The sequence below is a fragment of the Peromyscus eremicus genome, chromosome 14 (assembly GCF_949786415.1).
Source record: "Peromyscus eremicus chromosome 14, PerEre_H2_v1, whole genome shotgun sequence".
In the NCBI taxonomy this organism is placed as follows: Eukaryota; Metazoa; Chordata; class Mammalia; order Rodentia; family Cricetidae; genus Peromyscus; species Peromyscus eremicus.
The window spans coordinates 69,966,216-69,988,360 of record NC_081430.1 but is presented as its reverse complement, the minus strand read 5'-3'; the positions used below and the strand labels follow the sequence as shown (position 1 = coordinate 69,988,360).

The 22,145-nt window shown below is 44.0% G+C and overlaps 1 protein-coding gene across 2 annotated transcripts in view; it reads right to left on the bottom strand.

Moving 5' to 3' along the window:
• Nucleotides 1-22,145, bottom strand: part of Daam1 (dishevelled associated activator of morphogenesis 1) — a 172,730-nt gene that overhangs the window by 89,050 nt on the left and 61,535 nt on the right. For both annotated transcript variants that reach the window (XM_059278947.1, XM_059278946.1), the window contains exon 2: nt 12,889-13,108. In XM_059278947.1, coding sequence (XP_059134930.1) covers nt 12,889-13,071 — 183 coding nt within the window. In that variant the 5' untranslated portion in view covers nt 13,072-13,108. The remainder of the gene's footprint in view (nt 1-12,888; nt 13,109-22,145) is intronic.

The following is a 22,145-nucleotide window of genomic DNA, read 5'->3' as shown; positions in this document are numbered from 1 at the left end:
CGTAAGATTATGTATAAACCTCCAAAGCTACCAGTACTGGACAGCCTGCTGGCTCTGTGGAGTACAGCAGCCACACAGGTTCCCAGCCTCATTCTGTAGTCTGTTTCTAACAAGGTCAGCTCACCCACACACACACACAAATGGACATTTAGATCAAGGCTGGGAGGCATTTGCACAATCCCGGAGCAGGGGATGGAGGGTAGGGAAACAAGGAAGGAGAAGCTAACCAGGCCCTTGGGGTATCCTGCTCATCCACTCACCATTTTGTGTGTTTATTATGTTTGGGGTTTGTTTTTGGTGTGTTTTGTTTTGCTTTCTAATGGTCCCTGACAAGCTAACCTTCCATCAGATTCAATGTAGAGAGTTCACAGAATTCCCAAGCCTATTACTCAACCAAGCCTTACTTCCCTCCTACAAAACAGCCTGTGGCAAACAGACCCAAGGCCTGGAGCCTAGCCCCACCCAGGCTTCCTGCGTTCCAGGTGGGTTGTAACCTGCTCTGGATTACCTCAAGGATATAGCAGCAGCAGCACTGCATTCTCAGAGTGGAACCCCTTCTGCCATGTTGCAACCCCACCATACTTGAAGGAAAACCCCTAGAGAGGCCAGGAACCAGAAGACATGTCAGAAGACAGCGTGACCAGTCCCTATCTAGTGGAAGAGGGCAGACAAGGAACGTGGATACAGAGGAATGATACTCTGACAGCAAAATTAAAAAAATAATCACTTTTATGAATGTATGGAGGAGGATACTATAAAGAAAGCTGCAATACTCATTAAACTTATGAACATCCAGCCCCACCAAGATATGTAGCCATCACACCCAAGAGTCATGAGTTGCTAGCACATCTTAAAACTTACCACAAATGACCCTGAGAACACTTTTATTCTTAGGGTGGTAGTTAGAAATATAATAGTTAGATAAGATTTTGGACAAGATTTCGGACACTGTTAGAGGATACTCCTGCCCCTATGCACTATGCAGTCAGGAAAGGCCAGAAATGGTCAATAACAGAAAGCTATCCACCCAGAAAGGGATGGGCATGTACAGACAGATCCTGAAGGCTTCCAGCCTGCTACATTTCTGCCAACACTCACAGTCATTACACAGAATACCACAGATGACTCACCTACTAGGTAATGTTCTGTCTGACAGACATGTTTCCTTGTGATACATACAAACAAGAGAGAAATCCCACAAGCAAAGGCTGACTAACAGAATGTTTAGATTCTCACTACGAATGCTTTAATGTGTGTTTCCTTTCTTTCCCTTACTAGCAGACAATACAAATTATATCCTGTTTACTAGACAAACGCTACAGCTAACCCTATAGAGTTCTTTGACTTCTGCTATGGGACTGGAAATTCATTAGGGTAACTTGAACTTCTAATTAATCTGAAGCAGCAGCAGCTTGCCAGTTCTCCAAACCAAACAACTGTTCTAAGTAGCTAAATCATTTCCCCAAATACCCGTTTGCAGAACTATAATCTAGTGCAACTTCAGCTGACCACGTTTAATACAGAGCATTTCTAAGCAGTGTTCTCCTAACTGAATGGAGAGGCAGAGCCAGCTGCAAAGTGACAGACAGGTGGGACACCCCGAGCCCTGTGGGAGCCTGGAGCCAAAGTCCTGGTTCCTCCTTCTCAAGCCCATTCTGTTCTTGGAGCCCAGGCCCCTCCCACACACTCAAGAGACTTGTTTGGCAGCTCATCTGACACATTTCAGCATTAATTGGGTCAAAAGACAATCTAGCAGAGCCTCTTCCCACAGCACAGTTACATACTTACTTCACCGCGTAATGCACACTGGAGAAGCTTAGTTCTCTGTGTTGTGGGGGTGGTGTTCGGATGGACCTGTGCGCATGTGCCTGCAGACGTTTGTCTCCTCGAACCTGGAGCTCACCGATTGAGGGAGACTGGCCAGCTAGCCACCTCTGGCAGTCCACCGGTCCGCCCAGTGCTGGGGTTACAGGTGCACACTGATACACCCAGCTTTCCCGCTGATGCTGGAGATCTGAACTCAGGGCCTCACTCTTATGTATGTGGCAGGCACTTTACTGACTGAGCCGCCTCCCTCGGTTGAGCGATTTTAAGAGTAAAATGATTCCTTAAACCTCCGCACCTTTGTTCTTTTAATCTGCTCCCCTTCCTGCAGGCCCTTCTGATGCTCCCAGAATAACATCCAAATGAGAAAGATGAGTAGAAAAGATGATGGGGGGGGGGTGTACAGGGACACACAGCATCAGCCTAAGCTTATAGTCACCACTTCAAGGATTAGTCACAGAACAAACCAGCTCTTGGAGTACTCAGCAATCATTACACACACACACACACACACACACACACACACACACACACACTCCCTCCAATACTTAATACCCATTTCACATGCTAAACTTTAACAAGCAGTATCCACTCACACAAGCATCCAGACAACAAGCATGCACCGAGCACCCTCTCTGGACTGGACACAAGCTCCAGGCCCAGGAGATCCAGAAGTTAGAAACGGCAGATACAAGGAAGGAACACCACACCATTCTACTCTCTGAAAGTGCAAGGCTGTATCTGCATCTCAGGTTTGACACGAAGAGCTGGGCACTGAAGAATAAACTCACGTTTACTGGTTACAGAACAGGAAAGGACGTTCTGGCTCCTTTTAAATTTGGTAGATGCCCATCTTTCCAGAAAACAACCCCTATGTTTATTCCGTTGGCTTTCAGTCACTAAGTTGAACTTTGTTCTTGAACTCTGTAATGTGCAGAAGTAAGAAGCTGCAGCTACAGGGTGTTTTTAATAAATCCATTTAAAACTGGATAAGAGAAAAATATGCAGCTTCTAAAAGGGGGGATTTTTTTTTCAACAAAGAAAATTCCAACTCTTCATCCATGAGCCAGGAAAAGCATAACTGAGGACAGAGCTGGCCACTGAGCTCCCAGGGCATGAATCAAACAGCTTTATAAGCAGAGGAACTCTAGACAGGGAAGTGAGTGGGGAAGGTCATGTGTGTGGTGAGAACAAGTGATGGTGTTAAGATTGTTCCTAGAGCATCAATATAAATTCTCAGGAAGTTATACGTTTAAACTAACAGATCTTTCTAACCATTACTAGAGCACATAAAAAGTCAGGTGAGGGGAATAATTATAATACTTTATTTTCATGTATGAAACGGTCAAATAACAAACTCAAAAAACAAAATTAATAAAAGAAAAAAATTACACTTAAAAGCTTACTCAAAGCCTACAACTTACAGAGATCAAATTAGCCCCCTGGTCTTTCAGCCCTTAAAACTGGCTTTGTGGGGTCAGTAAAGGGTGGCAAGTCAGTACAGAATCCTGACTGTGTCATTTGCAACTGAGAGCCAAGGGACTACATTAAGCCATCAGATTTTCAATTACAGCCCCCAGTAAGCAGTTATACACCACTCAAGGTCTCTTTAGCTTTTATATTAATAGAACTGATCAAGACCAAAGGGATCTAAAGTCCTTCTCTCAACAGCATCATTAATTCATAGTTTTACTGTTCTCTCTCTCTCTCTCTCTCTCTCTCTCTCTCTCTCTCTCTCTCTCTCTCTCTCTCTCTCTCTCTCTCTTCTCATTCCCCTGTGGCCCAAGGCTGACCACAAACACCCTATACAGCCAAAGATGACCTGCCTCTATCTCCACAGATCTGGGACAGGTGCCAATGTTCCAGCCACTGTTTCAGTTTAAAAAGCAACTGTTCCTGTTTCTTCCTATGTCCTCATGTCCTCTCACCCTGTCTCTGTGATCTAACATTAGGAAGCATTCAGAGATGAATGGTAACTACACTGACAACACCATATCAAACAGGAAATCAAAAATCTAAAATGAATAGCTTATTTTCAAATAACTTGGAATGGTCCTGGTAAGATAAAATACACACAAGATTGGAAGGAATAGTCTTCCCTTAAGCTTTAGAGAATCAGAGGACTAGAAGGAAACTTATGAAGCCATTTTGACCATCAGACTTTTTTTAAGCAGACAGGATGTAAGCCAGTACAAAGAAATACATAACATCTACTGGTATAAAAACCTGCTGCCAGATTTTAAAAGCGATACAATGTTCTATTCCAAAACACAACAGATACAGGCATGTAAAACTACACAGATTAACATTGGCCAGTATTATAAACCATCAGCTGTTCTCAGGGCTAGAGCAATTTGTTTACCAAGTTCTGAATTTGAGATTGCTTTTGTCTCCTTTAAACCAACTGCACATTGGCAGCAGTTCATACTAACTGCACAGGAATTTTAGCACTGCACACACACACACACACACAAGTCCTTTATCTATACACCACTTCCTTTTGGGATGCAGTGCATATTGTCAAACCGATGTTAAGCAGTTTTCTCTAAGAACTTATCAAGGTAATTTATTAAAAAATGCAAAGTGTAATTGGAAGATCTACTCAGTATTTTTTTTTTTTACTTTACTGTCAATTAACAGTGTCCTTTAGCTAAGAGCATTCTCTTTGGTCCTTTATGAGTTTATCAGGTGGAAACAGACCTCCTGGAACTAGAACATTCTTAATACCAATTCCTTCACTCAGTTCTGGTTCTTGGCTTCCAAACAACTGAACACTCTGAAGCTATTCTAGAATAAAACCTGATCCCCTCTGCTTGGTTACCAGAAATCCTTTATACTCTAATTAAAAAACAATAGATCAAAACCAGAACTTCTTACAACTAGTTTTTTTCTTCTATCAGTTTAAAATTACATGTTCCTGCTAACCAATTATTTTTCCAACTTCCAATGGAGACAGAAACTGAATAGCTCCCGTAAGATACTTTCTATTCTTAGCCATGATTTTAGTACAAAGGCACGTTTTAAAAAATAAGGAGCTAAAACATGATGAAACTTCTCATTGATTCTCATCAGATTCTCATCTGATGATAACAGAAGAATTTTATTATTACAGAGGGCTTATAATAGTTCCAGTAGCCGGGCGGTGGTGGCGCACGCCTTTAATCCCAGCACTCGGGAGGCAGAGCCAGGCGGATCTCTGTGAGTTTGAGGCCAGCCTGGGCTACCAAGTGAGTTCCAGGAAAGGCGCAAAGCTACACAGAGAAACCCTGTCTCAAAAAACCAAAAAAAAAAAAAAAAAAAAAAAAATAGTTCCAGTAATAAGAGAAATGATTTCAACAGCCTGAAAAAAGGAGTTAACAATTATCATGGCTAACAGAACAAAATTTGCAGTCTGAGAACTTTTCTTAAAAAAAAAACAAAACAAAACAAAACAAAAAAAAAACCAGAAATCTCACACACACACACAAGCACACACATACATGCATGCATGCATACAAACATTCACACATGCATGCATACGTGTGCGCATACACACACGCACCAGTTTAAACAGAATGACCTCTATGCGATATAATGCTAAAGCCCAGTTCATTGAATTGCTGGGTCCTATAACCCTCCAAATGAAATGCCCCATTGTCATCGCTCTTGGTTGTTCACCAGAACATGATGGAAAGAACCTATTCCTGAAAACACCACAGACTTGGGATATAGGACATAGAGAAATTAACCTGGTACTGACTCAGAAGCTTCCTCCCAAATAGCTAACTTTCATAGTGCCAGAAAATTCGATACAGGCTGCTAAGAAAGAAAAGTCATCAATAGTCTTACCTAGTTATGGACTCTGTGAGCTACAACCATGACTGGCCCAGAAAATATGTTCATTGCTGCAATAGCGGCATGAATGTTCCAGGAGTAACCAAATGCTTTCTGATGGGATGTGAGACTTACTACACAGAGCTGTACTCATGCCTGGTACTGTAAACCTGGCCAAGAATCCTTGGCTGGGAGGCCATAGACCCTATGGAAAAACCTACTATTATTTTACTAAACAGATATGCATCAAACTATCTTCTAAACATTTATTTGTATACCAATGGTATAGTTTCAATCCTCATTAGAGAAACTTGTTTTTGCAGTAGACAGCAATTAATACATAAACTTATAGAATGAGTAACTGTAGAATATTCAGTTCTAAATGGGACAACTATATAACACTCCTTACCCACATGGCTTGAGGAACATAGCAAAGGAATGGGCATAAAGACTGTAAGAACAAGACATTGGAAGGTGTCTTAGATTTCTGTTACTGTGATAAGAATCATGACCAAATCAACTGTGGAAGAATGAATTTACTTCATTTTACACCTCTAGGTAACACCCCATCACTGAGGAAAGTCAAAGCAGAAACTCAAGGCAGGAACGTGGAAGTAGGAATTGGAGCAGAAGCCACAGAGGAGTGCTGCTTACTGGCTTGCTCAGTTTGCTTTCTCATATACTGCAGGACCACCTTGCCTAGGAATGTTACTGCCCCCAGTGGGCTGAATTCTCCTACATCAATCATCGGTTAAGAAAATGCCCCCATGGTCTCGCCTGTGGGCCAGTTTTGTGAAGGCATGTTCTCAACTAAGATTCCCTCTTCCAAGGTATATCTAGGTTTGGGTGAAGTTGATAAACAACAACCAGCACAGGAAGATTGCTGCAGAACTCTCATTTGAAAGGACGGGACTGCTGCAGTCATGAACTCACAGCAGCTGTCGTTGCCTGCACAAGACCGGCACAAGATCAAACCAGCCATAATCCCAGCATAGATGGGTAGGGGCTCACAAAGCCATCTGTCTCTATGTGAGGATCTTGGACAATTCAAGGCTGTGGGGAAAGGAGAGTCAGTGTTCTTCAGGGAAGTAGGTTGACCATCCCCCAGTGGATGGCCCGATACCCCCACACATATAGTCAAATGATTAGAGTCACAGGGTTACAAAAAGAGGACCTGGAGTTCAGAGAAGGATGGCGGCAGGAGGGGTGAGGCATCCAGGAGGAACTGGAAGGAGGGTGGACCTGACCAAAATGCATTGTATATATGTATGAAATTCTCAAAGAATGAATTAAAAGATTTGAAAGGTGTTTTCTGAAATCAGTTACAAATGCACATTAGTAGAGAAAAGAGGTGAGACTGAGTTATAAATATGCCAAAGAACAGTGAGGTGTTAGAAGAGAGGCTGAGGATTTTATTCCAGGAGAACCTCCCATGAAAATTGGGTATATAAAGCCTCTTCTCTCAAAAAAGGATGTTTGAGCCTGAGTGGACCCTTTCTTAGCACTGGGTCATGTGTGACAGGATTGCATGTTTATAGGCCTGTCTTCACTGCTTGACCAGCAGCTTTAGGGCATCATCAAGGATGGTGTTGTGTCCGCTTGGGATCTAGCACAGACAGGCACTTACCACACACTCACATCACAATAATCAATCTGTTGGTGAATAACACATTGTCTGCTTATCCTCAAAGAAATCTATTGAAAATATTAAAATGCAAGTTACTTGAGCAGGACAATTTACAGGGCTGTTGTGTCTAGTGCTTCCCAAATAAATGAGATGAGATCATCTGAATTATTTAAGTGCTTTTAGAACATGGGTGCAATGAATTTTAAGGCACCAATGCTAAATCACAGACTGCCCATGCTCTCTATTTTGATCTAGGCAAAGACCAAAGAGTAAAAAGTGGGGGGTAGAGGGGAAGAGAGGGAGATGGAAAGGGTGAGAGGAGGAGGGAGGGAGTGAGATAGAGAACAAGCAGGGTAGAGGGTATGGGGAGGTACAATGTTCAAACGACATAAAACACACAGTAGCAATTGATCAATACGTCAATGAACGATTTAGTTGTAATAATCCATAGCAGTTAGAAATGATCAGGAAATCTTATTTTAGACAACACACATATACACTGTGGAGTGGAACACACTTAAAAGCAGGTGGGAAGGGATGAATAAAAACAAGTGTTGGCAAAGATATAAAAAAAATTGGGATATACTTTGCCATCTATCTATAGCTATACATCAGGCAAAATGGCTTAGCAGGATAAGGCTCTTGCTGTATATGCCTGATGACCTGAGTTCAATTCCTAGAAATCACATAAAGGTTGCAATTGATTTTACAAAGTTGTCTTGTGACTGCCATAGTGTGACATATGTGCCCACATATACACATCACACACACACACACACACACACACACACACACACACACACACAAATAAATAATTTGAAAGAGACTGGAGGCTTCCTAGGCTGCTTGTGGAAATGAGAGGCAGGGTAGGGCAGCCACTTTAGAGCAGTCTGGCAGCTCTCAGAGTTAAACACGGTTCTCTTAGGCCCCAGCACTTCTGCTAGCATGTCTGGACCAATGAGAGCCACAAACACATTTACATGTAAAAACTTCCATATGCATGTTTATAGCAGCATTCTTCATAATATTGCTAAACTGGAAAAAACAAAAAAATTCTAAAATACCCATCAATTTTGAAAAATTCCTAAAATGTGATATACCTCTATGATGGAATGTTATTTGGGAATAATTAGAAATGAAGAATTAGCAACCATACAATGGAGGAATTTTGACATGACATAAAGGATATCAGTTACTAAGATCTACATTTTGTGATTCCATTTGTTCAAACTGTCTGAGAAAAGCAAATTCTCTAAAACATAAAGTAGTTTAGGGGCTGCCAGGGGATTGTGGGGCTCAGGATGGATAGGAAGTGATGATCAATGGATAGGAGGGTTATTTTAAGGGCAACAAAAATGCCTAGACAGAATTTGGTGGTGGTTGCAGTTTTATGGATTCACTAAAGGCCACAGCACTATGTGTTTTGCGTAGATGAACATGGTGAACAGGTAAACGTGTTGAGTGAACAGGGAGTTTAAGGGGCAGCGGGTAGGCTGGTGTAGCTCAGCAGTACAGCCCTTGTCTAGCAAATGCAAAGCCCTGGGTTTCAGCCCCAACACCAGAAGAAGAAAAGAAATGATGTGTCCAAGTGCCTCCACTTCTCATTGCCCCGTGTGTGGCAGAGAGACTGCCAGGACAAGGCACACCTTCCTGGCTGTCTCTTCAAAGATTCATATGCTCAACCTCCTTCCAGGTTTGTTTCATTAGTGAGATGATATGGTTTCAATACACGCTCTGAAAGAAAGTCATTTGGTATCACTTTTTAAAACGGCACAGTGACTCATCAGACAGGATAAGGGAAAGGACTCTGACACGACCCGCTCTGCTGAGCCCGTTTCCAGCAGATGCAGAGAGAAAGGGGCCAGCAGGGCAGGGCTCACACAGCACACAGATTAGCTTCCAAGAAAGCAGAAAACTGGACATTGCTGAAAATCGTCCTCAGAAAGGACCTGAATTACCTCCCATCACTCATGCTGCGCTTGGCTGTAGACTACCCACCTACCTGCCTGCCTGCCCATCTGCCCTCCCTCCCTCTCTTCCTTCCTTCCTCCCTCCCTCCCTTCCTTCCTTTTTCTTACTTTCTGTCCTGGAAATTGATCCAAAGCCCTCTCACATGCTAATCTGTACTACTGAGCTATATACAAAGCATTCAACTTACTTCTTTATTTTAAGACAGGGTCTCATTAAGTTGTCCAGGCTGTCTTTGAACTTAGGATCCTCCTGCCTCAACCTCCCAACTAGCTGGGAATTCAGGCCTGTAATACCAGGTCCAGCTAGGTGCCAGCATTTTGTGTTTGGTTTTGTTCGTGTTTTAATTATCCTCTTTAATCTTTATACCAACTCTCTCACTGAGAAAAGGAATCAAGCTCAAACGGAACCTGCCTTGAAAGAACTTCCCTCAGACTGCATGCCAAGCAGGCGACTAGAAGTGCTGACTGAAGAGCCAAGCCCTCTCTGCCATCAGTCCCTTCCCAGTACAAGGGCACAGCAGGATTACTTCTACAACTGCTCAGGAGAACCCGGAGAAGCAGCTTCCAGCACTTTGAGCCCACCTCTCAAGCCTCAGGCCTCCCCTGGCAATTGGAAGGGTTTGTGGTCTACGTCCCTGAAGTCAGAGGTAGACAAAAATCCATCGTCACTCACCAGGACAGACACAAACCTCAGGATAATTTGTTTTCCAATGGTTTTGGCTTAAAGTTCTGGTTTGGCATTGGTTTTTTTTAACAACTAGCAGCTGTAGGCAATTTTCTCACACACAATAGAGACATCAATAAGCAGAGACTGGAATTTTCTCTCTCTGAATGCAAAGTAACAAGCAGTCTTCAAGATGTACAGGGAGCTGCCACCACCAGTTCCTGGGGAAGTTTCAGTGCAGGAGTCTGACAGAATATGCTGGAAAGGAACAGATGCAGACTATGCAGGGATATTAGCTCTTCCCTGGCTCCACAACCCACAAGGTCTTCAGCTATCAGTGGCACACCTCTCCTCAGGTACACATTTGATGGTAAAGCACTTTGAGCAGGAAATAAAACCAAGCCATAAATGTACCATTATTGCCCTTCCCCACAGCCATCATGGCACATGATCCACGGCCCCTCCCTGCGAGAGGACTATGCATCCTCCGTCCATCTCAGTGACCTCCGCCTTGGCCATGTGAGTGGTGGTGCCAACCTCTACAAAAGAATGACACTTTCTAACCCCGTGTTCTCAAGCGTGTCCATGGGATCAGCGCTGGCAATGAAAGTGGGCCCCAATGACATGCTACCTACAGGCCTGGAGACTGCTGCTGCCTTTCCTCTCTGAAAGAAGGCGGCAAGGAACAGAACTACAGCTGACCTGGGGTGAACACGCAGCACTAATGCAGGATGAGGCTTTGCTGGTGGAACCAAGGTTTCACTGCCACAGCAGAAGCCAGCTGGAGAGGCTGGACAGCCAGTGACATGGCCTCCTGCCCTTCCTGCCAGCCTTCTGAAAGCCTTCCCTGACCATATTCCTCACCACACCCCACAACAAGAATAGGCATGATCCCTGCAGGGGAACGTCACACTTGTACCTTTGGTGATGTTAGAACCTCTCGATCAACCGATCCCCTCTGCTGCTATCAGCAACTGAACTTGTCACATTTCTGAAGGCTAGGTCTAACTTTCTTTGTGTGTGCGTGCTTTGTCTTGTTTGAGACAGGGTTTCAGGTAGCCCAGGATGGCCGCGAAGTTGCTATGGAGCCTGGGATAACTTTGAATGTCTGGTCCCTCTGAGTCATCACACCCAGCTTATGTAGGGCTGGTGACTGGATCCAGGTGTCATGGTTAATCCTCATTGTCAACTTATTAAGATTTAGAATCCACCATGGATACACAAGTCTGGGTATGTCTGTGAGGGTGTTTTCAGGAAGATTTAACTGAGCAGGCCAGACCCGCCCTGAATTCCGTGGGCTGGAGTCGTGGACGGATACGGGAGACAACACTCAGCTTCTCTGCTTCCTGAAGGCAGACACATGTGACTCCTAGTTGTGCCACACGCCTGCCCCGCCTTCCTGTCATGATGGACCAAAGCAAAGAGACTCTTCCTCCCTTAAGTCGCTCTGGGTCAGGCTGGTTACAGTGAGGAGAAAAGTCGTGCATCAGGCATCTTGTATGCTAGGCAGGAATCCTACCAATGGAACTCTGCCCAGAGCCACCTGTGCGCATGCGGGCATGTGGGTGTGTAGCCCAGGCTGGCCTTGAGCTTACTATGGAACACAAGATGACCTTGAATTCCCAGTCTTCCCACCTCCGTTTCTTAAGTGCTGGGATTGCAGGCATGCCCCATTACAGCTGGGTTTAGCTTTTTATGTTGAGACCTAAAATAAAGTTCTTCCGAGTGCAGAGAAGAGAGAGGGGATAAAATATTCAGTATCATAAAGTATAAACATGTAATCATAAGCTATCTCTTTTTATCCTAATCAACGCTGCTCAAAAATAGGCTCATTTCTTCCCCTCAGGAGACCAAAACGCAAACCTCAGCTCCGCAGACTCTCGCTGCCTCATCTTTCCATTTCTGAACTCTCATCTGGAGCCAGAACAACACTGTCAGTCCCCTGGCAGGCTGTGACACAGCCTACTTTCTGCCCTAAGAACCTAGCAGAAGACCACACTCTCGAGCTTCTGCCACACAACCACATGGTCCAGTGAGAACAAACTCCACGCGGAATGCCAGCTGGAATGGAAGTCACTGCACTCCTGTGACTTCACTGAGCACCTTGAGGGGTCAGGCACTGGACCACTCACGGTGACCTGCTCTGGCTTAGCCACTGCAGCAATCCTGAGAGGAGGTGTTTCCCCTACACTTTTCAGAAACTGGGATCAGAAAAATAACATGACCACCTACACTTAAGTAGGCAAATTCCGAGTAGTGACTTGAAGCAAGGTCTTGCTGATCTCTATACTAGCTCTCTTTAAATTATGCCATAAAGGTAAAGAGCCTATTTGCATCTCTTGATGAACAGGTCTACACGATCTGTATCACCTCATTTGAGGACAGTGATCTCTACAATGTGATGGTATCTATAAAAAGTTTCCCACAACAGCTGCTACTCCAATCCTATCATTAGTCTAAGTAATGATACTGCACTTAAGTACTAATGTCTTTCACCAAAGTTCAAAGACAAGTTGGGAAGCATGACTAGTTTTCAAATAGCACTAATACCACACATTGGGAGCGGAGTGGGGGAACACTGAAGCATGCCAAAGGTGTGATGTAGATGCAGGAGTTACACACATAAGGATAGACCTGAGGAAGAATGAGGATGAATTAGAAAGAGTAAGTTAGGATACACTTGCCCTTTACCTACCACTATTTGAACAACCAAATGTAGAAATCCCTCTGGCTATTTGAAGCACCAACAAAACCCTTTGTATGTAGACTCATACAAGCCTTTTTAACACCCACTCACCTGCCACGATGTACACACACACACACACACACACACACACACACACACACACACACTTACTTCTCCATAGCTCAGTGAGGACAGTAAGGGTTCAGATACAGACACAAGCCAAGCCAACCCACCCATCTCCTCCCCTCTTCTCCTCTGGCTTATCAACAATGATAGCATGATAGCATAGACATCTGGGACTCACCACAAGTTCACTGAACATGACATCCAGCTCCTCCACAGGAGGCATGGGCAGCGCTGGCTCCATGGTCTGAAGTGCAAAGTTGCTATCATTCCGAAGCCGATATGTGATTTCTGGGTGGTCATTGTTTCGGAAACAGCAAAAGATAAACGAAATCCCTCGTCCACCTCTCTTCCTTGGGGCCATGGTTGAATTCTCTCCTATTTCTTGATATTACTAAACTCTGTGAAAAGAAGACATGACATGGTTGAATATGACAGAAAAATCAAACCAATTCAAAAGAGAGTTCCCTGTGCTCTGGCAACGTGTGGACTCTATAGGAAACAGAGAGTTTGGCATCTAAACAGGCAAGAACTTATTGAATGCTTCCGTAGGCCAACTGTGTACAAATAGTGCAGCTCCAGCCACTGTACCCTGCAACATGCTCTGGCCAGTCCACCTGATGACCATTCTTTGTATGGAATTCCTTTTCCTCAGGAATGACTGCTTCTGAAACTTCTCTTTGCAGCAGACAGAAATCAGTTCTGAAAACCACAGTCAATCCAAATGCAGAGTTGTAGAGCCCAATCCCAATGGACACATCTACAAAACACTCCCACACCTAAGGCCCAGGGAACACTGCAGAACAGAGACCTGAAAGACTATAAGAGACAGAGGATTTTGTTTGCTGTGAGACTGTGTCTCCTAGTAGCATCAGAAGCTATGCTTATAAAGTCTTACAAACATGGCTGTCCAAATGTGAGCTGAAGAAGGATGACACCAATGAACATACCAAACTGGATGGGGAAAAGCCCAGAAGCCTCAACCCTACACACACAAAAAAAAACAAAAACCATAGGCAACTAAGTAAAGCTAGGAATGGGAGAGGCAGTCTTACCCAGGAAAGAGTATACCAATTGGTTGCCTGGTGCCAAATGGTCATCCCTAAAAACATGCATATAAGCAAAATTGTATCTACTCAATAGGTTACATTTTGGAATATATATGTGTATGAAAATACATATATACATGTAGTAACTATTAGTGAAAAAAGAAGCCAAGAATTTGAAGGAGAGTGGAAAGGGTTAATGGAGGGGAGTGTTGGAGGGGAGGAAAAGGAAGGGAGAAATGTTGTAATTATATTATAACCTCAAAAATATACACCAACCACCAAAAAAAAAAAAAAAATGAATGATTGTTTCTTCTTTGGTCCCTAGGAAATCTCATTATCCTTTTTTTTTTTTTAAGTTAAAGCTTCATATTTTTTTCTTTCATTTATTTATTTATTTGTGGGGTGGCATTTTGTACAGTACATGTGTTGCATCTGGGGACAGTTTGGGGGAGTCATTACTGTCTTTCTGATATGACAGTTCCTGGTATTGAACTCGAACTCAGGTCACTAGTCTTGGTGACAAGTGCCTTTACCTGCTGAGCCATCGTGTCAGCCCCAGCATCCTTTAAAGTCCTACTTCAGACTCTCAGTCACCTCCTTAGGTTGACTTGGTAATGTTGACTAGATGTGCAGGCATCCCCTATCTGTCCTAGCACGTGTGCAGTCCTGTTCGTATGCCTGCATCTTCTGTTGGTGACAACTCAAGCACACGGCCTAATGTACTTTGTCCACAGCCAGAGACAGAGGAGCCGCTCTGTAAATGTTTAACACAGGGGAAGTTAATGGAGAATCAAGAGCTTTAGGGATTAGGGCTTTTTAAACGGAAAGACAAGAGTCCATCAATAAGGGAAATATTGAAATAAATTATAGCAGGTTCACACAACAGAATACTATTAATTCATTAAACAGAAGAAGACATCCAAATATGTAAGTAAAAAAAGTTCAAATGTTATAGTATACACACTCTACTCTGCATGATTACAGGGTGTTTTCAGAACATATTAAGATTTATGAATACATGAAAAGATACTAATAGCAGTAGCATCAAAAATAAAAAGGTTTGGGGAACTGTGTCTTTTATCTTGTAGCCCTTTGAATTTTCACTATAAAGGTGTTTTTAAGGGGTTGAGTACTTTTTGAGTTACAACCAAATATTGTCTGGGAATTCTTTCCAAGGGATCCAATCAAGGGAAAAACCAAGTCCAAGGAAAGCCATGTCCTGAGTGCTACTACAGCACATTTTAAGAGTAATCTCATGGACAGGAAAACAGGCCCTGGCAGGTGATCCAGCGAGGGCAGTACTTCCCCTGAAAGGCCAGCCTGAAGCCGGAGCCCCAGCCCATGTAGAAGCAGTAGCGCAAACAGGTCTGTGATGGAGATGGGAAACAGACAGGAGAAGCTAGGAGCTCTCCACTGGCTGGCCTAGCTTATGCGGCGGGAGACAAGAGACATGTCTCCAGCAAGGTGGAAGGGGACAGGGACACCGCACTTCTGAGCTGTGGACAGGTGACTTACTGGAGAGCTAGAGAGACTGCCAAGCCCCTCCCAGGGGGAAGACAGCTCATTTCAGAGATGAAGTCAATGATACCATGTTGATAACTAGGACAAAGCAGTCTGTCCTCCCACACGAGGCTAGCAGATGGCAGGACCTCATAAAGACAAGAACAGGTCCAAGGGGAGAAGAACTGCATCTATCGAAAAGTCAATTGATCTCGGGCTGATACACAGAAACAGGCTCAGAACTGGGCTGCCTCCAAGGTGGAACTGAAAACCAGTGAGCCGTAGCTATGGGAGACACAGGCAGCGCTCTGTGAGCAGGGATAAGGAGAGGGAAGGAGACCCTGGCTGGCACTGTTGTCTTCAAACCAGTTTCCTCTTAGGAATGCCCAGGACAATAATATGCCCTAACAATCTCATAAAACTTGTTGCAATTGAAAAGAACATGCACAGCTGGGCGTGGTGGCACATGCCTTTGATCCCAGCACTCGGGAGGCAGAGCCAGGTGGATCTCTGTGAGTTCAAGGCCAGCCTGGTCTACAGAGTGAGATCCAGGACAGGCACCAAAACTACAGAGAAACCCTGTCTCAAAAAACAAGCAAAAACAAACAAGCAAAAAACATGCGCAAGCTACCAATTGTCTCTTGAGTCTTCACAATCTGCCCCATCTGCCTTCCCACCTCACCATGGGCTACTGCACCTAAAACACACTGATTATTTGGCTTTGACCTCAGGACCTTGCAGCAACGATGTCAGAGACTGGCCATTTGAGGTCTACATTGGTACAGGGCTGAGTCCTCGTGATAAAAGCACCAGCACTCTGTCAGAGGACACCCCTGATGCCTGTCTACAGCAGTTATCTTTCCATGTCCTATGCGCTATTCTTCCACCGCGGTGAAGTTCTTTGTAGCAGTTGCCACTAGTTGGAATTCTCCTATGTGGTTATCGTAAGAAGGAGGAGCCATGATAGTAAATATTTAAGGAATATGCAATTTTAATATTCAAGCTCATTTTAAAGGGCTCTACTCCAAAAAGTTTAAAAACTCTGGGGAATGAAGATGAAAGCTGGACTCATAAGGCTTTCAGCTTTTAGAGAACAATACAGGATTGTTGTACTTCACAACACAAATAGAAACACAGGACAGAGACTAGAAACAAGTGTGTCAGCATTCAGAAATAGTTAGCTCTGGAGAGATTTTTTTCTTTGGTTTTGTCCCTAAGTTTTAAAAGTGAAACTCACTCTACCAACATAGAGCATCTGCAAACCCCACTGCAGAATCACCGTCCATTTGTTGGTTTCCTCGTTAATATTTTGGGTAAGTTTTTATACATAACTCTGGCTTGCACACACCTCTGGGATTGAGCCCTTAGCTGTCTGGAGGGTGAGGGGAGTGCATGGTTTCTGAGCATCTGCAACTCCAAGTGCTTGGGGCATGAAGGGAGGGAGGGACATGGCCCTGCAGGACAACCTTGGCTCTGAAATAAAGACTCAGCCTAGACATCTAACATCTTATTGAACTGGAACATGCATTCCTTGGTCTAAGGTATACATGTATAAGGTCATACAACACACATGCAGTACTTGGGAGTCCTCTGACCAATGTTGATCTGTACCCGATATGTCCCATAGACAGTGAGCACCTAAGGATTCAGAAATGGGAACTTAGAGCCGGGGACCAGTAGTACATCAAATCATTAAAACAAAGGTAATACGACATGCCCTGCCAGAAAGCTCCAGGGAAACCAGCAATAAGATCTGGAAGCAGTCCTTGACAGACAAGCAGGACAGTCAGACAGAGGGGACGGTGCAAGTACTGATGACGGGAGGGCAGAGGGTGCTGGGCATGTGTAGCCTGAGGCAGTCTAGTGCACGTCCTCAATTTCCCCTGGCAAAGCCTTGGGCTCTCATTGCCTTGCTCAAAAATCTGCTAATAGTTCCCTCAGTGCTATTCTAAACTGGCTTTCAGTGCTCCAAACTGGACTTTGGCCCAATTTTCCCATGTTTTCTACTTTGTTACTAATGTCCTACTTTATTCACAGGCCACTTCCTATGCCCCCCAAATATCCTGTACTCCTATCGTTTTCTCCCTAGGAAGTTCCCTGTTCTTCCTGACTTCTGTCAACATCCTCCCACCCCACCAGTCCCAGTCTCCAGAGCTCGCAGGCTGTGGGACACAGCTGGGGCTGACGGCAGCTGCAATCCAGTTCAGCATTTCTTAGAGCAACGGAGCAAAGCCTGCAGACAGGCACACATTCTGACTGGGTGTTTCTGCTTCTGGGAATAGACTTTACATGCTCAGAGACACAATCGAAGACTCTCCCCCCCCCCCACCACACACACACACACCAAACCATTATCTGAAACATCCAATAAACTAGAGCATAAAATAAGTGATAACGATGGAAATCAACTAACAAATGTTATGATGGCACAAAGATGATGGATCAGCAGCAGCTATTTGTTAGAGGATGCTTAGTGACATGCTCATAACTAAGTATACAGTATCACATTTTTATTAAAAAGCCATATGCATAAGAAGAATGGGAGAACTTTATCACTATCAGCAGCAGCTGACTCTGTGATATATGTGGACCACCTTGATTTTTTAAGACATAAAGCTCTAGTATGCCTCATATTGTTATAATGAAGGCATACTATTTGCACTATTAATGAAAAGAGATTTATTGTAAAAATAACTGATGTGGTTATTTGCTAGCTTTAGAAGAAGGAAGTGTGGAAAAATGCCTATTAAAAATACTCAAATGAGATGCATCAGGTCCCAAGTTCCATCCCCAGCACTGCTAAAAGAACAAAGAAGAGGAAGAAAATGTCCAACTGACTGGATATTGATTGCTGATTTGTACAACTAGCTTGCCAGGCTACTTGTGGGGAAGGACTAGTTGTTTTCCCTGTAATCTGCTGCAAATGCCTACTTTTATAATACACAGCACAAATATCTCAGCAACCTCAAATCACTGTGCAAGGTTCTCTAGTCAGCGGTTCTCAACCTGTGGGTCATGACCCCTTTGGGGATCACAGATCAGATAGCCTGCATATCAGATACTTACATTACAATTTACAACAGTAGCAGAATTACAGTTATGATGTAGCAATGAAATAGTTTTATGGTTGGGGGTCCCCACAACATGAGGAACTGTATTATATTAAAGTGTCAACAGCATTAGGAAGGTTGAGAACCGCTGCTCTAGCTAACTTCATGTCTTGCACTCCGCATAGAGAGGCAGCTGGTGAACACCAGGTCAAGGGAGTCATGACTTATCTCATTAAACTGTAACTCTTGGTGTTTGCCTTTGGTACGTGTCAAAAGGACAGGAGGCACCATCTCCTTGAAAGCCAGGTCAGTGTCCTGCAGAGCTTGTTAACAGTAAACTGCAGAGCGATTCAGGGCAAGGTCTGTGTGGTTAGGTGGAGGGGTGGGTGGAGCGCTCAGACTTCTGGGAAATAAAGGAAGAAAATGAAGTAGACTGAATTACACCAGGGGTGGCACCCAGAGTATCTTAAGGTCCAAGCTTAGGCTTCAAGTTCATGTTTAGCCACTTCTCCCAGGCAGTCTTGCTAATGACCCAACCTGTCTGAATCCTCACAGCATTTCACAATGCTATGATGAGCAGCTGACGGTTACAGTCATTTGTGAAGTTGGTATTTCTTCCGTCTTTGAAGGAGTCAACTCCATGAGGACAAATGCCCAAAGAATATGTTGCTTAACACCTTACATACAAGACTGTGACCAAACAATTTGGAAAATTTGCATTTTCTAAGTTGTTTTACATAAAGTCAAGCTATACTACGTTCTGGTTGCATTGAAGGGCCAGGAAATAGTGTTGGGACCTAAACCTCAGTCCAAAGTAGTTTTAAATCTTAAAGTACCATCCTATAAAGAGAATGTGAAGATGTGACTAATTATAACATGGGCAGTAAGTTAGAGTCTACTCCGGATCAGAACCTGATCGAAATCATTTTAGTATGGAGCGAGCACCTGACAGGCACTTTGTGCTTAGCTACAGTAAGGACCAGAGGTCAAGACTTCATGCTAGTTGATCAATGGAACCAAAATTGATTAAATGCACCTTTAAGTTACACATCATGCACAGGATAGCTAAGATGTCCAACTGGCAGCCATTTCATACACATATTTGGAACACCACTTTTCAGAGCCTCATCTCTTAGATACAGATCAAAACAGGAAGCAAAAGCAATCATCCCGTTGACTCTGAGGAGGAACCACTTCCACAGGCCTCCTTTCACAGTATAAGCACTTCACTGACCATGGTGATTCCAACAGCTGCCTTGAGCCTTCCAAGCACACCACACCCATTACTTCTTCCCATCGCCTCTCGAAAGATGAAGCTGAGGAAGCAGGAGGCAATTAAGAAGAGAAGTTTGTGAAAGACTTGGTTTGCTGATAAAGTAGAGGTGTTTGTGCAGAAAAGTCTGGCCAGCTGGGAGTGGGGCGTGGGGTGTGCAGAGAAGTCAGGCTGGAATCCAGTCCCCACCCTCTCCAACGTCAGGGCACTGGCCTTAGGCAGCCACCTTTCACCTCCCAACAGAATGATTTCCACAGTTTCTTCTCCCTGGCCCTTGGTTTTCAGGCCAGGTGTCGGTAGACCTTTCCTGGTCTGGTAGACCAGACAGTAAATACTGTAGGCTGTGTAGGAAATTTGACCTCTGTTACAAGTATTCAATGCTGCCATTTTGCCATGAAAGCAGCCTGAGGCATATGTAAACATGATGAGCCCAAATTCTAATAAAACACCACTCTAGAGAGTGAAATATGAATTTCCTATAATTTTATAATATCCAAGGCTAGGGATACAATTCAGTTGGTGAAGTGTAGCCTAACATGCACATAACTCAGGGTTCCATTGCAGAACCCCAGAACCCCACAAAATAAGATCTGGTGGTATACATCTGTAATTCCAAGAGGGGAATCACAAGTTCCCAGATAATGAACCACAGCATAGTGAGTTTAAGAATAGTCTCGACTAAGTGAGACATTCTCTCTCAAAACAAACAAAAATTTTTTAAAAACTTTAAAATGTTTTATCATATCCATAAACAGCATTTTTAAAACTTGTCCTCCACCACCAAATATACGAAAACCATTCATAGTTCACAGACCAAAAGAGCAGGTGGCGTGCCCATACAGGCCCTTGGGCTGCAGGCTACAATAGCTGCCCTTCTACATCAAATGCATCCATTTAATCTACTGAGTTGTTGCAGACAGTGCTCAGGGAAGGCCCCACCTGAGAAGTGACATTTAGCTAAGACCTAAAGGATGAAGTAGGAACAGCCTTGCAAAGTAGAAAGGGTTCCAAACGGGGGTGGGGGTGGGGGGGTGCACTGGCCTGGATCAGGGAGGAGACTGGCACATTTGAGTCAGAGGGAAGCCCAGGCTGTGAGTAATAGCAGACTAGAGAGGGCAGAGGCCCAAACTCAAAGGGCTCATACACTGTAATGCCAGCCTGATGACTTGATTTTCCTGCCTTCCTCTCCCAACTTCCCAAACACTGCCCAGGCTTAGGCCAACACACAAGTGCTCATATGCCATCATCAGCCCTTGATAGTAGCTGCATGGTGGAGCTCGTAGCGGCATGGTGGAGCTCGTACACATGTACACACATACACCCACACACAGGCATGAACACACAGAGGTCAACTTGCAGGGATTAGTTCTTTCCTTCTACCATGGGTTCCAGGGCTTGAACTCAAGTCATCAGTATGAGCAGCAAGGCGTCTTTATCTACTGAGCCATCTCAATAGCCCACGCTTTCCTTCCTTACCTACCATTTTTGGGACTCACTCCAATAACACCATTTTTATGGGCCTTAAACTTTCCAGGGATGGGTACACATTCTTGCCACAACTATTGTACATACACATAACTAAGTGCGTTTATAGTCTTTTTTTCCACTAGACTCAGGGACCCTGAGAGCAAGGACTAAGCCCTATTTAGTCCCTGACAGGCACTATATTCTCAATAAATGCTTGCTGAACGAAAAGCATAAATGCCTAAGTGAGCAGATGGTCTGACCTCTGAATTTCAGGCATGTGACTCTGTGTTCTTCCCACAGTTGTCCTTGAGTCTGGGTTTTACAACCACAGAACATTTATAACCAGCAGGAGTGCTGAGTACTCCTTAGCCACTAGTCAAGTTGTTGATGCTGTCAATAGCTTCCGGAGATAGAACTCACCCTCAAGGTATTTCCAGTTTCCCTGGAGTAGAGCAAAGGGTTTCTGGAAAAACTAGTTGATCCCTACTTTGTCAACTCATTCACAAATAGGCTCCATGGGAAGCTGGACTCACTGCAAAAACCTTTAGTTATTTCCCAAATTCCTTACATTTAAAGAATACTTTGCTTAAGAAAATTTTCTTTTACTCAGTTATCCTTATCTGAATCCCCTCAATAGGCCAGATAGAGCTGGAGACATAGATGGAGCACCACTCTGGGAGTTCACAGCCTAGCAGGAATGACTGGGGACCAGAAGAGCTGGTCCTTCTCTTGACTAGAGAGGGCACATGTGGTTCTTGAAACCAAGAACCTGTGTGTCACATTTTGGCTCCTTTTTAATCAGATCAGCCTGAAAGAAAGGACTAATTCCACCATGACAGCTGGGCCCTCAACCAGAACACTTTTCTAACCTCAGCTTCCGGCACTAAGACAAGGGAAGAAGTCACCTCTGGGACATCCCGATGCAATCCATCTGTAACATTGCAGATGGCTATTGCTATGCCGTGCACAAGGAAGCAATTAAAGCTACTTAAGACTCCGGAGCAGGTGCATTTTGCTTAGCAAAGGGTAAGAAATTCAATCCATCTGAGGTCTAGCTCAGAGCCAGAGTCATTTGTACTGCTCTTTAGCAAAACAAACA